General features: G+C 42.1%; 1 protein-coding gene across 1 annotated transcript in view; it reads left to right on the top strand.

Moving 5' to 3' along the window:
- The window catches only part of snrka (SNF related kinase a), a 43,372-nt gene that overhangs the window by 6,175 nt on the left and 18,765 nt on the right, over positions 1–18,432 (top strand). The window contains exon 2 of the mRNA XM_006635523.3: positions 837–1,551. Within this exon, the coding sequence (XP_006635586.2) occupies positions 963–1,551 (589 nt within the window). The 5' untranslated portion in view covers positions 837–962. The remainder of the gene's footprint in view (positions 1–836; positions 1,552–18,432) is intronic.

The raw sequence follows: 18,432 nt of genomic DNA, 5'->3' as shown, positions 1-18,432 counted from the left end.
TGCTCAGAACCACAAAGCTGTGGGGTGGACTGAATTCCTTCACGATGATTTTTTTTCCCCACTCGGTCAGGATTCTGTTCAGTTTCCCAGTTGCTGTGCTGTGCTACAGCATGCTGTGCTGTAGCATGCTGTTTACAAGTCCGCACCTGTGCAATTCCTTGGGTTGGGAGAGTCCTAGACGATGACACCGTGTCCGTCTGGCATAAATGTGACTGTTTCCGGACGTGATTTTGACTCTGAAGGTGTGAGGAGTGCAAGAGCTGAACAAACAGAATTATATGTCAGAGATTTGTTTCTTGTACAGTAAGGTGTACGACATTGTTTTGTTTTTTAAGTGAGGTTTGGCGTTGCTTCTTTCTTGTTCTTTGTTCCTTTCAGTATAGAGAGAATGAAAACCTTGAAAGAAATGGCGTTAATGCTGGTACTCAGAATTTTCTAGAATGAGCACAGAACTGGTTGAAGTGAGGTTAACTAATTTGTGGTCGCTGCTGTCTTCCTCTTGAGGCCTCCAGCTGGGGAAGTCCGATCGGAAGCGTGGCCAATTACTGTTGTGTGTTACTTGCCTGTCCATTAAGTGAAATGACTTTGCTATTGTTTGAAATAACCTTGTGTGGCATGTATGGGGGAAACACTGAGTTGAAAAATGGAAGATGCATCTATGGGAGAGAGACAAGACATTTAAATACACGTATCATTCTTCCTCTTCTCATCTGGCGGTTTTTCCGTTCGTGGGGCGAAGGGGAAATGTGCTTTATGTACAGAACCCCTGCGCGGTGCTTTGTGTATTCTTGGGGGATATGGGCCTTATTCTGTCCCCCTCCTCGCTCTTGTTTCAGGGCCGTTTAAACGCTGGCGTCATGGGCTCGTCGCGGGCGGCGCCAGTGCTGAAGTAAACCGGAGACTTCGGACCCCACAACCAGTTCCCCAGTCTCTCCGCCCGATCGCTCGCAGCGGGGGCCGCCATGGCAGGCTTCAAGCGGGGGTACGATGGGAAGATCGCCGGGCTGTACGACCTGGATAAAACGCTGGGCCGCGGCCACTTCGCCGTGGTCAAGCTGGCCCGCCACGTCTTCACCGGAGAGAAGGTGGCCGTGAAGGTCATCGACAAGACCAAGCTGGACACGGTGGCCACGGGCCACCTCTTCCAGGAGGTGCGCTGCATGAAGCTGGTGCAGCACCCCAACATCGTGCGGCTCTACGAGGTCATCGACACGCAGACCAAGCTCTACCTGATCCTGGAGCTGGGCGACGGCGGCGACATGTTCGACTACATCATGAAACACGAGGAGGGGCTCAGCGAGGAGGTGGCCAAGAAGTACTTTGCCCAGATCGTCCACGCCATCTCTTACTGCCACCGGCTGCACGTGGTGCACAGGGACCTGAAGCCCGAAAACGTGGTCTTCTTTGAGAAACAGGGGCTGGTCAAGCTCACGGACTTCGGCTTCAGTAATAAGTTTCAACCCGGCAAAAAGCTGACCACCAGCTGCGGCTCGCTTGCGTACTCCGCCCCCGAGATCCTGCTGGGCGACGAGTACGACGCTCCGGCGGTTGGTAAGTGCCTCGTTGAAGGCCTTTGACCTTTGAGCGGGTGAATCGAACCCCTGTGTTTCTGTGTCCTTTTTCATTCGTTTTCTCTTTGCACCTTGCTCACGGTTCCCTCGCTTCAGCGCGCGGAAGATATTTCTTACAGGCCTGTCCGTTGCTCAGACACTGAATCTTTATGACCTGCAGTTCTCTAGCTCAGGGCAAGAAGTCTTTTGGGTTCGGTAGGGTTGGTTTGCAGCCATTTTTTAAAACGGCTCATGCTTGCATTTTAAAGCAAACAGCTGTCAACTGGATATACTTCATTTGTTATGCGCTTAGGTTTAGAAAGAAAGAGTCGCACCCCTTGGCATTTCCTTTGGTTAGGGGCTGACAGTGGACCGCAGCTGGAGGTGTTCCAGTAAGCATTCGTCTGCCAGGAAAGGTCAAAGGGTGCTGAGCTCATTATCGGTCTCGTTCACGAGCACGGAATCCACTAAACGAATATGAAGAAAAGGCTCAGGTCAAATAAATGCTGGTCGTGTTAATGCATGTTGTGTGGGTACTTGAGGGAATGGAAAGCATGTTTCTGTTGTGAGACCTGCGAGGACTTGTGGTAAGTAAAGGAAATTGAGCTGACATGCACCTGAGCAGTTGATTGTGGAGGTTTTTTATTACTGTTTTTTTTTAAAAATCCTATAGACTTTGTCGGCAGATCAGCAGAGAAGTTATTTTGTGTTGCTGTTCTAGTTGTAGAGTGAAGCAGCCTGGCAGCTTTTCTTACAATTATACACCACTTCAGAACTTTTATGTAAAAATAGTCACTCAAGGTGAAGTGGAGTTTCTTCACATCAGCTGCTGGTAACCTGTTTGTGAGCGCGCATTCTATAAACAAGGACTATATAACACGTGCTGGTTAGATGAATAATACAGAATGGAAAGGGATTTTTCCACTTTTTGCTCTTAAAAGTGAATATCTTCTATGTATTTTATAGTATAAAATAGTGTTTTTGTTGGAGGATGTACTTGCTGCAAATGTGGCTCACAGTAATGCTGTCCTTTTATTTTTAGTGCCCTTGTGTACTACTGGAGGTCTCATGAGTGAGGGCAGACTCGTTGCTCTTTTTAGTTAATTCTCAGAAAAGATCACTCTTTTGTGTTCAGTGTCGTGTGTTTCAAGCATCGCTGAGTGTTGGTTGGGACTGAGTGTAGTGGCACCCTGTGTTGCTCATAATGACAGGCTTCATCAGGGTGGACTGCTCTTGAAGTTTCTAATTGTCTGTGAGCGAGCGTGATGTAATCGGAGTGTCTTTTAGAGAGACAGAAGTGTCAGGACGTGAGAGGTCTAAAATGGTCATCCTCTGAAACAGGCTGATAGCACATTTCGCTTTTTGAACACCTTTAATATATTATAAAATTTACTGACCTTTGTTTTTCTAAGAGTTTGTAGATGCCAAAGATTTCCAAAACCCCAGTGTGTTACAGATACTTTTTTAGTAGTGTGTATTTGAGACGCTTTGCATATCAAATTACAAATGTTAGTTCAGACTGTTCTTCTTTTTTTTAATTGCCTAATATTTGCTTCAGCCCGTCCGCACGCTGGCGAGAATAAGGAAGCTCTTTGACTTTGACTGACTTTCCAGGCCAGCTGACCTCACTGTCAAGACCGTCTATATCTGCTGATCACACTCAGCTAGTGACGCGACCAAGGCTCGAACCCGCGACGCTTGGGCTGCAGGGCTCAGCCATTGCTCAGACGAGCTGCCCTCAAGTAGCCCCAGACAGTAGGAATTTAAATAAGTGCACTTTGTGTAATGGAACCTTGGAAGTCCACAGAAGTAGCAGACTATAGTTCTCAAATTCTGTTTGCTGGGGCTTCGATGAAGATGGTGATGGAGCACAAGATCTGTTCTTCAGCTGCTGCAAACCCTGGAGTCAGGGTTCAGCTTAGCACCAACCCACAGGACTCATGGAAGTAGATTCATCTTTTGCACAATACCTAAAATCAGCAAATAGTGCCATGAATATTTTAACCAGGGCACCCAGTATTTGTTTTCGACAAGCTTAAGATATCCAGGGCCAGCAAGTTGTGAATCGTAAAAGTCATCATGACATTTTTTTATTCTAGACTAATAGCTTAATCCCCCACCTTCTAAACACAAATTTTATTTTACGGTAGCTAATTATAAACAGTTCCACTTGCTTTAAAAAAGTAAAATTATATTGACAGTTTTGTGCTCTGGGGGGATGCACTTAATCATTTTCCAGTAGTTCTTCATTACAACCCTGTTACTGCTATTTTTTTATTTCGGTATGTAGTCAGGCAGACTCTAACGAGGTGGTTTTCTAGCTTTTGAATGTACTGATTGTAGTTCGATTCATCAAACAACATTCTCTGGGTCTTGCAGACTAGTTAATTGTAACACTTGGGCTGTGGTGGAATAGTGGTGTTTAGAGAAATGTGTGTAATTCAGCTATGTGGTAAATGAATGAGAGCTATCTATGGAATTAAAACAATTCTGGGTTTTCTTCCTGAAGACATCCACTCACGACAGAAATGCTGTGAGGGCTCCGAGTTGACTATGCGTGAGACAAAGTGGGCAAGAATGTTTTGCAGGGCTTGTCAGGAACACAAGCTCTGGAATTTGTATAAGGTGCTGGTGTTACTTCCTCAGGTATTTGTCTTCCAACATATTACATTTTACACCCTGAAGGAGGTTTTGCAATAAATGTGTACATACCAACAGTGAAGGAAGGGCGGTGTCATCTGTTGTGTTGTGTTGGCAGGTAACTAACTGGCTGTTTGATGAAACATCAGGAAAAGATGTGACTTCTAGGGCTTGGCTCTTACCATAAATGGAGACTTGATCTCTGGTATGAATACTGAGGTGAACGTATCTGATGTACATACAGTTAGTGCTGTTCCTTTAATACACAATTCTAAAAAGTAAGATATATTCTTGAATTGTAGTTCTAAGTGACTGCTGTGTGAAAGTGGATGTTTTTTATATTATGTACGTATGTGAAATGATGGCCACTTCAACCGCACAAGAAACGGTAGTGTTACTACAGTATATCTGCATTCATTTAGGATAATGGCTGAGGAGAAGCATGACCTTGTTGTTTGTTGTGTTAATGCAGTTTTAGACTATAGTTTATCGTAAACAAGCTCAGCTGCTGCAGTACAAGAGACTTTGTTCCCTACTTGCGTAACATTCGAATAGTCTCTTATCTTTCTTTTCTATCTTGTGTATTCCTCTGCAACAACTGTTTGAGACTCAGAGCTTTTTGACTTACGTTTTGCTACATGCTCTGCCTACAGTCCTGTTGTTTTATGTGAATGATGAAGGTATTCAGTAGGTAATTTGTACTTATTTGTACATCATCCCTTATCACTCTCCTTTGGCAGAACAGCATTAAAATGTTTTAAAACAAATTTCTCCATTGAGCTCTTTTTTTCTTACATTAACAGTGCTGTTTTATAGCAGAGGATATCCTGTTAGGATATCATTTTGTGGCTCTTGCAAGGACAGTACAATGTTCAGGATGTCAAGATGGGCTGAGTAAGACTATTGTCTTTAGAACATTCACATATTCACCTTCATTGTAAGACAGAAATGCACAACAGGACAGAAAGCCTGGTTTCTCGTTGCCTGGGCAGCTGGACTGCTTGGGTCTGTGGGGTTAATTTCCGTTGAACACAAGAGGTCATGGGAAATGGAGGGAAGATACGGATGGCGGAAGAGACTCCTCAGTGCCCCCCAGACCCGCCACACCACCCGTGCTGCAAATCCAGCTGTTAGCTCTTCTGCTGGATGGATGTAGGAATCGTCCCCATTCGCCAATGGCTGTTGTGTCAGTCAGAGAAAAATTGTCCTAGTTCAACCTGCGCCCTACAGACAAGCTGTTCTCTGCAGCCCTACTTTAGTACAGGAGGATCAGTTGAGATGTGTCTTGGTAATCTTGGAACCACAATGCAACTTTATACACCGAACATTCATTCAGTGTGTTATAGTTAATCTGCAGTTGCTCCGGCTCCCCCTCGGTCCTGTTTTGGATGAAGCTGTTAGAAAATAATTAAATGAGTTTGGGGACAGGACAGGGGGCTCAGAACTGTATTTTCTCTTGTTCTTAATCATTTGCACTCCTCATTTCAGAGATTTCACCACAGTGTGTATTCTAAAACATGTTTCATTTTATTGCAAATATCTTCTAATCCCATAATCGAAATGTCTGACACTTACTGAGATTAGAGCCCTACAAACAGGCCAGTGAGAACACGTTTTGACATTGTTCACACTTCTAATGCTTGTAAGAGCTCCAGGCCTGTGCATGCACCTGGAGTGGAGAATTCCTCTGGTTCCTCTGACCCTGGCTAACGTATACTGTCACGTATGGCACAGCCTTGCTGCATACCGATGATGTCTCTTGCTGGGCCAGTTTTCATGCACAGTGAGCCAGGGACAGCCCGTCAGGATTCATGGCCTTCATACACTCCTGAAAGGGAAGATCAGAAGAGAAGAACCCTTTTCGAACAAATAAAAAACTTGGTTTGGGGGGCTGGGTTAAAAAGGCCTGTGGTATTTTGGTCGGAAGCATCTGTGATTTTAAAGAGCTTTCCTGCTGTGGTCTGCTCTTCTCCCGCAGACAACTCAAGGCTCAGATCCTGCTGGAAGTGACATTTCTGTGTTGTATGAATGTTGTAAATAAACATTTATGAACACTGTATGACTTAGACTCTTTCAGAATCAATCAGTTTCAACTGCCTGTCCTATCCTAGCCTGCCTTACCTGAAGAGGGTGCCTGCAATTACAGTTAAGAGTTTCAGAAAAAGAGATGCACACTCATTACAGAGTAGTCTTTTTCTGTGTTATCATTCTTATTTGTTATCCTTTACATCATTTGTTGTGCTTGGATTTGCACTGTGTTTGCCCAACATGAAACAGCTGCTGTTTAATCATGAGGCCTTTATTTTACTCTAAAGTTGCAGTCATGCCGTATGTTAATTTTTTCCATCCTTATATTTTTAAGCTTTTAATTGTGTTCTGTTTATTTTAATCGAAAAGCTCTCTAGTGTGCAGAAGTTGCAGATTTTAATTGTCTGCGCAGGAGGACAGAACGGAATCTGGCTTTTTACATCCAGCAACTCTGACTCTGCCTTTTCAGCTGTTTTTATCCGGTGTGGCTTGTTTTGGGAAAAGTCCAGCACTGTAGTATTACTTTCTTCCTTAATGTTGTACATAGAAATATGCTGAACTAGTTACTGCTGGAAACCTCATTTGGTATCTGGACTCCAAAACCTTTTTGAAATGTAGAATTGTTTGACCAACAACTGGCTAGTTCAGACATACTCCTGCTAGGTGAAATCTCTAATCAAGTCTTAGTTTTAAGAAGAGAAAATGGTCCATTTTTCACTGGAAACCACCAGCATTTGGCAAACACTTTGGCAACACTGTCAACACAAACGCCATTTTTATAACCCTGAACTATTTATTAATGACTTAACAGCCACAACCGATATGCAGTAGCCAACTGCAGTGCTGGAGTGTCACGGTTATCCACTTTCATTCCAGCACGAGGTAGTGACCTGGTTGAATTAATTAAGTGGATAAGAAGTCCAATCACCTTTGTTTGCCAAATCGTCATCAGGTGTTAATGCAGAAACCTGGCAGGGGATGACATTGCCTGATCCTGTATTACATTGATGTTACCAATAGCGCCAAAGCTTGTGGGACATACCAACAGCATTACTCTGCTCTCCTCCCCTCTGAGAGCTGGGCCGTGGTCAGACTCTGGCTGCTGTCGCATCATTCAGGTGTTGCTGCACGCTGGCAGTGGTGGAGGGGGTCCCCATTACCTGTAAAGCGCTTTGAGTGGAGTGTCCAGAAAAGCGCTATGTAATTGTATGGAATTATTACTGTGATTATTTTTAACAGTAGAGCTGCTTCTTGACATGAAAGCACCAGAAAAATTAATAATTTTTTCTTCAGAATGCTTCAGAACAAAGCACAATGTACATCTGAAATTGTATCCATTGTTCAATATTCTCAGTAACACAGTGATATGGTTTATATAAACACATTTGTCATGCCTTCCAAATTCATACTCTGAACCCTGAAAGTTATTTTCTGCTGCAAATGGTGAGCAGGCAAGCATCAATTTCTAGCCCCATTTCAGCATTCCCTGGCATTACCTATAATGTTATAGTGATTATCTGCTCATGCAAGAGCCCCTGTCACAGTTCGACTTGGGAAAAGTGCACACTTGGCTGAAGAAGCATTTCTTTTCTTGGTGCACACAACAGGACATCTGAGGAGAAGTAATTTCAGTTAATACAACTGGCCCACAGACAAAGCCATAATCTATCTGTTTTCCACATGCCATCTTGACAGCTCTGCTCTCTCCCTGTACTAGACAGAGATAAGAAAATAAATAAGCTGTTACAGGCTCTTGGTTGTGAGAATAAGACCACCAGTCAGTACAGAAACCTTCGTGTGCTTTTACGGCAGCAAAAAATTGCAACTTTCCACTCTGGAGCAATGGTCAGATTAAAAAGAAATAAAACATTTCTCCAGTCTGAAATTAATGGAATTATTTTAATATTTGTCAAGAAATAAGAAACTAGGCTTGTGTTGTAGTACTAGACAGCTTAGTGGTAACCTCCAGACAGGTTAAATGCAGCTTTGCCTACAAGATTGACTTGTCTTATTGTGGATATCTGTCTTGACTCTCTGCTGTTGTCCTCTTACGGTGGCCAGTGTTTCATTTTCTGTGTTTCAGTTTTTTTCCCTTTTATCTCTCAGTAAAGCCTTTACAAAGGCATAATATATCTTAAAGCAGTTATTATCTTTATTTTAAAATAGTAAAGTTCTTATGAATTTTGATATTTGTAAATATGCTGTCAGAGAGTTTACCACCACCTAGAACACTGTCAGTGTAGTCCACTGTGTGTACCACTTCATTTTGGACTTTTGCCAACAGCCAAAATTGTCCTTGCAATTCTCTTTAGTTTCTCATAACATTTAGGTTTGCTGAAATTTAGATCCATACCTACGCTTAATTGATTAATTGATAACAGGAATATACTTTTCATTTCATGCAACAGTATCCTAATTATTAAAATTGCTTCATTAAGCTTTTATAGATGAAACACACTAGGTTTACAGTGAGCAAACAACTGACTTGAGCCCCAGGTGAATTTATGAAATGATCACATTCTTGGTTAAAAAAACATCTGAACAGGAAGATGAGAGGAAGTGAGTACTGGAAAGATTTCTACTGCACAGTTACTTGGTTACAGAGCATTTAGGTTGATCGTGATCATGATTTTACAAGAACATAGCTTTGTCCATGTCTTAGCCTGGACTGTTGAATCAAACTAAACAAATTCTCTGATCAGACACTGAAATGACCCCAACATAAAATGCAAAAACGCATCAGGTTCATATTGTTTAAATATGTTCTTATTGTACATTGCTGTTGGATGTTTTCATGGAATAACAAAAAATAGTGATGCTAGTAAGCCTTGTTTCAAAGGAAGAGTACTTCCTTCTCTAAACTGAAATGTTACTAAATGTAATCCAGGAAAATGCCTTCTTCTGTGAATCATCGATATTTTACAAATGCCCAATTAATTAATAAATTAAATTTATGGAATGAACCTACAGTCAAAGCTCTATAGAACAGTTTTTCTAGTGAATAACATCACTTATTTCAGTTTGACAGTCTAAATTTCAAAATGGCATTCAAAACAAGCAGGTTCAAGATGTAGACCTGTATTTGTAAATGAAAGAACAAAAACTGTATTGATAGAGTATTGAAAGATGGGTTATAACTGTAATTGATAATCACATCATGTTTCTTCTAGAATGGGTTATCACTGGAATAAGGAAGAAAAATAAATTGTCATTGTATTGTTTCTTCTTTGAACACTATAAGATTAGTCTTCAGTTCACGGAGCAAAAAATATCAATGTTTCATACATAGCTATGCTATAAATATTCCAAATTTTATTCTGAATGGGCAGCGGTTATTTATACCTTTGTTTATTACAGAAGTAGTGACGCAGTTTTGTTGCTATGGTGACAAGCGTTATGTAAGGAAGTTGTATACACTGCTGGTGAACTGTCCTTAGTGACTGGGAGTCAGGGGAAAAACATTTGTTTTTATATTGTAGTCTGCATTTTTATCAGATGTTACACATGGATTTATCAAACTGTACCATATAAGAGGTTTGATTTCTTTACAAACCCTGAATTCATTTTTCTCTGTCCATTCTGAAGTGCTGGCCTCAAGAAACGTGCCCTTCATATTTTTGTTGCTTAGGTATTTTTCACCCAGCATGAAATAAGGTTAATTTTAAAGTGAGTCGCACGCTGGCGCTCTTGGTGACTCTGCTGTTGTACTGTACAGTAGCAAAGTTGCCAAGTGACAAATCCCAGAAACACTAATTAACCCACTGCTGAGATACGTATGCTGTTGCACAGCGGAATGGAACAGCTCTTCCTGGCACAGGTTTTCCCTCCAGTGGATGGGTGAGATCTCGTCCTTACCTTCCACAATTCAGGGTTTGTTCTTTTCATATAATGTTTGCCTCGCTACTGAAATAGGAGTCCTTATTTAGAGCACTGTCTTTTAATTTAGTATCAGAACAAAATGCAGGCTGTCAGCAGGATTATCGAGGGAGAGAAAGCAGTGTTCTGTGTGGCAATAGAAGCTTAACTGTGCTTGCTGTTCTCATAAAGCCTGATGATACCTCTGTGTTACAGTGTGGACGAGCTGCAGGGCTGTTCAGAGATCAGATGCCTCAGCCAACGAACAGATTTCAGGATAACCTCTGGCCGGATTTTCTAAGCCCACTGTGAATGACTGTTGTAACTGTGTGTGAACTACAGACGCCCTCCGTTTTCGTTCTAATTCTTGCCCCACGTTTCTTGTCACCCCACGTCTGAGGCTTCCTCTGACCCGGCTTTGTGTAAGCTGCCACGATGCCCCTCCAGCGCTTGATGAGATTACCTGTTGAGTCGTCAGCAGGGCAGGTGTTGGGTATTGAAAGCTGCAGCTTCTGATGATTCCCCATCTATTAAACACAGCTTCCTGCAGAATTATTTTCAAGTTAATTCTGGCCTTTGATATGCAGTTGGTCACCATAGTAAGAAACTGGAATTGACTCGTTTTACTTACAGAATTTCTGTAATTATCCCGTTCGTAGTTAAAAGCAGGGAGATGAGTCAGTGAATCCTGGACAGATTGCTACTGCATGGTCACTTGGTTACAGAGAAGGATATTTAAAATACTGAAAACATCAGAATCTGAACAATCTCCTTGCAGTCTACGCATGCTGATACCCGTGTGTGCTATGATATTATTCGCAATGCCTGCTGGGTTTTAGCCCTGAAGAGAGGTTGCTGTATCATTCTTGTAGTGTTTACAGTCTTAGACCTGGTACAGGATCTGCCACAGGTAATCTGATACCCAGTGGAGATTATTGAGGGTCATTTTTATGGAGAGAAGCTGTACTGGTAAAACAAGATTTTTCACTGTTTTTAAAAAGTGCCACAAGATTATCTCAGTGACTTTAGGGAGAAGATGTATCCTGAAATGACTCACTTGAGCAGACAATCAAAAGCCTGGAGCCCTCTGGATTATTTTAATCTCGTGCATGGGAAAGGAATGGGGCCGGCCTTCAGATGAAATCTCTTCTTCACAGCCATTTCATGAGCCACTGCTGGCCACTGCAGTGTCACCCTACAGTATTAATCCCTCTCTGAGTCTCGTACCTCACAAATGTGTCTCGTTACAACACTTGGAATATTTACTCATATGCGGTTGGCATCTGCCAGCTGTTTGCAGACATGCCATTTGCTGTAAGGAACTGCTCTTTGTCCTGTCTGGCAGCATTAGGGAGGTTAATCGTTTTTCCTAAAGAAAATGAAAGGTTGGATCCTTGTTGCTATGCTACAGCTACTCTAAAAATAGTGCATGAGTTGTGCCATTGCTTGTCTAGTTATAACTAATAATTCAAGTCATTACAAAGAAGTAGTTACAGTTCAAACAAATTCTGCTTATAGAAGCTACATATAAAATTTCTTAAAGATTATGATGGAGTCGTATTAAGAAATAATAAAGTTGTGAGATGATTAAGCTACTTTAATGAAGTGTAACGTTCCTGCAAGTATAATGTACTAATCTGAGCTGACTTAAAAATATATTAAGGGACTAGATCTCTACAGTATGAAATTGGAAAAGACACCAAAAGGCTTAAAAATAGAAAAGGTTTTCCTCATCTCATTGTTTTTAAAATTATGTGCAATTGGTTTGCTGTTAATTATTAAATAAAATAACAGCGGGCCATCTAATACTGTTTTATTTCTTTTTAACTCAGCAGGAAATTCCAAAAGCGAGTGCAGTTGTAATAGAGCTGGGTCCTTAGAGATCCCCTTTTACTGCATTGAAGGAAGAGTATGCCATATGTCCAGTGCTGTGATCTGGCATGTAGCTAGATCAGGCCAGGAATATTTCATTTTTCCTTTTTGGTTTGACAAGCTGCACATGTCCCATCACGTTTCTGCAACATTTTTTTACATTTTAAATTTAATAAGATATCCTTTATGCATTCGAAAGCACCTTATTTCCCCAGATTTATGTTAGTGGTAAAAAGCTTTAAAAATGCCACCACGTTCTTTGAAAGCTTCGCCAGCAAACACTATTTCCATGCAGCTATAGATCTTTTAAATCGGGGTGGTCCATTGACTCTGCACAGGGGCTCTGCCGTTTTCAGTGCTTGCTGTTTAAACACAATGCAGCAGCTGTACCTGTAGGCCAGTGCTTCCAGCCAGGCGTGCATGTTTCCCCAGTGCCAGGAACGGGAAGAGGTAAACATCAGTTGCTGGAATCAGTCAATGCGCAGGGATTCGCAGTGAGCCAGGGGAAATGCATGATGCACTGAGTGAGGCAAAGCCTTCTGTCAATTGAAAATCAAGTCTTGGCAGCTGTGGAATTACACTCCTGATGTCTTCCAAAGCTGAAATGTCAGTAAAGCAGCTCAGTCTCGTCATGCTGAAGGTAGAATTAGTAAGATGGCTTGACTTTTTTCATAGGCTTGACAAATGGGCTGATGTCTTAGCAATTGAGAGAAACAGAATTGTTTGTTTTGTGCTTCAGAAAATGATTGGAGAATGAAAAAGCAGGGCTATCTGAGGATAAACAGCCCTGTACTGAATCATTAGGCTGGGAGCGCTATGATATTTTGTGCTCGAGTGGTCATTTTTTCATATTTGTGAGGTTTCCCTTAATTTAAATGCTTAATAACTTCAGGGAGGGAGGTTATATAATTTCTGGAAATTCTGGGAAAAAAAATATAGCTTTTAAAACAAAGAAATGAGAAAGTCTGCCTGCAGTGTTTCTTTGTGGAAAACGTCAATAGAACTTGTCCATTAGGGAAATCTTAGGACATTAGCGTTTCATTTCGCCCTTCACTTTAATCTTGACTAATTTAAACTAATTTATGAAATTTCATATAGTTGTAAAGAGTGTTGAATAGCCAGGGTAATTTATCTTAAAGTGGGTGTGGGGTATTGTGGGAGAATCTGATGAGAACTATACTGTGAACAAGCTGTTTGATGGGGATGCTGGACTTCAGATGATCTGATGATCATGATGACTTGATGTGTGAAAGCCTGTTTGAGCTTGTCTCTGGTAGAAACAGCAGATCCCGCAGCACACCCAGTGTGTGGGGCTGCACATCGAGCAGTTTGAGCATTGAGCGTCTTGTACTGTGCAGTTTTAATTCTAACAGGGATGGAACAAGTTCACCTCTAGAATTGTTGCTCATTCTAACCTGCATTTTCAGAATTGGTATCTGGAAAGATGAAGACTTCTTGCAGAATCCTTGTGTGTGTATTGTTCCACAAACCTCAATCAGCCACGTGTATTTAATGTGGGTATAGTTAGGGACGAGACTGGTGAGTAAAGGTGTCTTTTTAAGAGCTCTTCCTCTCAAAATCTGAGTCTATGTACCTGAAATGAATAAGCATTTTTACAAACCTGACTAAATATACTCGGTTATCAAGTTCCTACAGACAGCTAAGTCCCATCCTTAATTTGTTGGCAACTGTGAAGGCTTTATTTAGTGAAATTAAGATGATTATGGATTAGGATATATCTTTTTTTCTTGAGTGTCGGCATCAAGATAATTGCTGAAAGAAAGGAAAGAGACGGTGCACACTCTAGGAAGAGCCTGGATTTAACTTTTCAAAGCTTTTGACAGCGTGCAAAGCTACTCTTCCTCTTGGCTGCTCACCAGTTAAATCACCGTGGTGTGAGTTGTGTGAGGAATAATTAGTCATAAAGCAAGCAGGTTGTTTTTCAATCTCGATTATCTTTGCAGGAATCAGATCGATGTTCTCAACGAGTTAAGTTACATTCCTTCTGCTTTCTTTGTTGGAGCTAGTTTTAAAATGAGTAGTTCTGGTTTAGAAATCTTAAGATTATACAAAAGTGGCATTTGTAGTTTAGTAGTTCAGGTGGGGAGCTGCGTCAGCATGCGTAGGCTGCAAAGGAACAAGTAATAGGTTTATTCCATGCTGAAAAAAAGAAGAAAGAAAACACAACGTTTTGGCCACGGCCGTAAAGATGGAGAAAAAACAGACATACTGCAGATAAGAGCTGCTTCCTAATCCAGAACAGAGGAATAGTTCATCTCCCTTGTCCAGAGGGGCCGTGAAGGGCTGGTCTGGCCGTTCCTGGCTTAGGGACCCGCACTAACAGACCAGCCCGGTTGCAGACCTGTGCTGCGCTGCTCAACAGGCACCTGCGTCCCGTGCCGTCCGCTGTGGAGGAGCTCTCTTAGCTTCACCGGTGATGATGTCTAACAGTCAAGCAGACGAGCAGGACTGCGGTGAACACTGTCCTTTCGTCTCCGCCGAGGGTCTTGTCATGGAGAAGAATTTTCTTCTGGAACAGGCAGTCCCGTGTGAAGTGCATTGTAGAGTCGCAAGAAACATTTCCCTCCCACCACCACTCCGCTTCCAGAAATAACGCCGTGCCTCCGTGTTGGCCATCACTTGGACTGTCTTGTGGGAGGTGGTTTTTTTAGCCATGATTCACATTTTAATATTGCTCTAATGCCATTTGTTTAGCCATCCCTCAGTGACGTTAGCGAGACTCCTGTTTTTCCCAGATTTTGGAACGGTACCTCAACTCTTGTGGTGCCTGTGAAATATTAAGGATCTTTCTGGTGTTCCCACATCCTACATAGCCTTTGTTGTTAATGGTGGGTTGTCAGGACATGTCAGCTGAAGGTTTCTTGTGACAGTCAAGCTTGATGTCTACGCTAGCGTTGCAGAGCTCAGTTGACCCTTTTGATGTCCTTTCACCGTGTTTGTACTTATCTTGCCCCGTCTTTTAGAGCTGGATATTTTATTTAATGTACAAATATATCAGCAATCAATGACTTAACCACTTAACCAACGCATTGAAGTGGACCTATATTTTACATTTTGAAGTGACTCATTAATTGCACATAAACATTAATCTGTATTAGTTACAGCATAGTCTTTCTGATGTACCACATCATTAATATGCATAACCTTCCTTTGCTTTGTTGGTGCTGTGTACACATGCAGTGCTTACAGCAGGGGTTTAGATAGTATATCTGGATAAATGAGTTTTACAGATTGGCGGCTCACCCTGATTTTTCTCCTCTTTACTTCGTTGTGTGGTACAACATTATCAGAATTGCCTTCTGCAAGTCCTGTCTTGGTTTTGTTTCCACTGACTTTCAGATGAAAAGATGTGAGAAGATGTAATATCACAGAACCTGCAAAACATCTCTGAGGAGGCACTGGGGTCTGTGGTTTGTTTGCAAAAAGAGGCGATGTGTCTCATTTGCACTTCTGAGACGGTAGTGCGTCTGTGTTTATACTTTGTGCTATTATGCCTTTAGAAGCGATGAATCTGAAGAGAAGGTGAAGGAAACTGTTTAATTTCTTCAGTCTTCTGTCAGGTTTCAGGCGATAGGTTCGTTACCCCTGTCACTCAGTCCCATGTGTGTAATCCTTGTTACCAGAAGTCCTCTGCCTTCCTGCTTCATGTGATTAAATTGGCTTTGAACGTGCTCTCATTTTCCACAGTGTTCAATAATTAATCAGTCATCTCTCCCAGTAGGGGTCACATGAATGTTGTTACATATCTCCCGATATGAATCATTTTGCATTAACGCGTCTTTTACATCCTGGCTTTGAGGAGCAAGGTGTTGCATCTGTTTTTTTGTTATATATGTTTTCACTCAGTGTACAGTTTTATTTTCAAAGAACTCATCCTACTGTACTACTGTACATACTACTGCTTTACAGTTTTTGTGAGAGCAATAACTTATCGTCCACTTCCTGGTGAAATATATCGCTCAACATTGTTGCTACTGTAATTGTTCTGTTTATATCCATAGAAAAATCTGCTGTAGAGGTTAACAGTTTGAAGAATGCTGCCTTTTCCTTTGTTTTACATTTAATTGCATGATAAGAATAAGTAGACAGTAGGATACAATAGCAGTCCAACTACAGAGTCAAATTTGTCCTACAGAGTTCAGCTGTTTATTAGCTGCTTTATGGACATGAAGTGAGGACACACCTTTGGGACCATGGGCAGTCCGGCCGAGGCAGTCTTGGCAGACAGTGGTCCTGATTGGATGGGTTTTTGGGTTGTCTTTGGGAGTGCAGATTGATGGTTAGCTCTTTAACCATCTTTAAATTGCTGCTTATCTTGGAGTGGGGGGGGGGGGGGTTGGTTCAGTCTTTAAATGAGTGTGACCTTTTGAAAGTGTACTTCGGAGCACAAGAACTTGGATTGAGGGCATGTGGCCGGCAAGCATCTGGAATTGATGTCTCCGCCACTTGCTGTCATAAGGCCCCGGTGCTTGAGATCAGATGGTGAGCGAATGTGGTCAGTAAGTGACTCGGGGCAATTGTTGCTGAGGAATAAATACCACTTGAACAGTCCCCTGCAGCTGACGGTGTTGTCAGGATGAAAAGGGTGTTTCGTTCCAGTATGGCTGCAGAAATGCATACTCTTTCCCCCCCAGCCAGCCTTCAGGAAGGCGCCGTGCACTCCCACTCCCCCGCAGGGCAGGTGGACAGGCAGAGCGTTGCCTCGCCGGGGGGTTGAGCTTAGCCAGAGCACCAGGGCTGGCAGCTCTGTTCTTCCACATCCTGAATGGCCGAGCGTTGCTTGCAGCCCAGTGTCCCGGCATTAATCAGAGACACGCTGTCCGAAGGGAAGACCGTTCCCGGTGCAGGACAGCTTCGTAGAACATAAACAGAACCATGACATTCATGTCAATTTTGTTTTGTGTTTTGCAAATTGTATCCTAGTTTGCAGTTCTAACCTTTATTTCAACCGTTGTTTCCCATTGTTTTATGCAGCGGGTCGTTGGCGCAATCTCAGTGATATTCTTTGCTCAAAGGTACAAGGTGTGCTGTGGTTGACACTTGCTCACACTGCCGATAGTGTCGTGCTTTCAGAGGCGCTATCTCTCTAGCACGGGTGGAAAAACTAGGGTTGCAGAGCTGAGTTATAAGCTTTAATCAGGTAATTGCTCCATGCTCTGTTCAGAGCATTGTAGTCAATCCTCATTTGTCCTTATTCAGCCTGGGGATGAATGCAGTCATTGCAAAAGACCTGTATAGTTGTTAGTGCAGCAGCACAAAAGGGGATAGAGTTTATTGATATTATAGGCAATATTGAAAGTATTTTTTGCCAAATGCTCCAAAACAGAGCATGGGTGGAAAACATGCATTTTATGAAGTCTGTAGTGTAAATGCATTATCCATTTTTGTGTCTAATACCTGTACACATTTCTTGACAATCTTCCCTTTTATTAGGCCCTTAATGTTTTTAGACAGAAGGATCAGTTTGTAAATGATCTCATTGTTTGCTAAGGGTCTTCAAACTTCAAACATGCATAGTAAGTCCTTTCAGATTTCAAGTTAGCCATGTTTTAAGATGTTTAAGAGCAGGTCGTCAGGGCGGATCAGTATTGTACACCAGTCCATTGGTCATAGCTGGTCGGAGAGTCTGTCATGGGGGAGAGAAGCAGTACAGTGGGCCATTCACTAGACAGGCCGTGAAAAGACCAGCAAAAATCACATCGCAGTTCTTTTGTAGCCGTGCACAGTTTGTTTTACGTTTTACTAATTTTAAAATGTCTAGCTAGCTATTCTGTAGCCTTTTTCTTCAGTTTGTTCTCTGTGCTGACACTAAAAGGTACCATTTTGAGTTGCATGTACAGTTGCTGTTATCCTTTCTAGCTGCTGGGGAGAAATAGGTTTTGTTTCACTGCGCAAAGTAGCAAATAGACACTGGATTCTTTTATTCTTGATTTAGAAAGTATGTGTTTTTACAGAGGCAGGTGTTAAAACTGGACCCAGTGCGCGAACTGCATAGCAGCCCTTTTTAAAGGGCTTGCAAACTCCTTTGCGAATACGTGTTGTTCATTGTAGGGTATTGCTGTTTTCCTTCCTATACTGAGATCTGTTTGCAGCTTTGCTTTGGCATGAATTTGGTGAAGATAAGCGAAAAAGTAAAAGTAGTGAAGACCAGACACTAAAATGACTACATTTGTGACCCCTTCTTTACAGTGTCCTAGTTACAATTCCTGACTGTTCTGTGGTGCAACTGCAGAAGCTATGATATCGCTAAGCTGGAAAACCTTGCTTGGGGAATTTTAGTTTCCGAGCTTTTGATTGGTGGGGGAGAGGAAACATACTGGGCACCTTAAGGGTTTATCAGTTTATTAAAATAATTAGTTTGCAGATGGATTGCATTCTACTGCACAGCAGGTGTGCTGAAGTACAAAAGGAAAAAGAATGCTGTTTCCTTGGGGAGTCTTGCTCCATAGGAACTCCTGCTGCATGG

The sequence above is a fragment of the Lepisosteus oculatus genome, chromosome 10 (genome assembly GCF_040954835.1).
Source record: "Lepisosteus oculatus isolate fLepOcu1 chromosome 10, fLepOcu1.hap2, whole genome shotgun sequence".
Lineage (NCBI taxonomy): Eukaryota > Metazoa > Chordata > Actinopteri > Semionotiformes > Lepisosteidae > Lepisosteus > Lepisosteus oculatus.
Note: the sequence above shows the minus strand (reverse complement) of the source record. Positions and strands in the feature narration are given on the sequence as shown.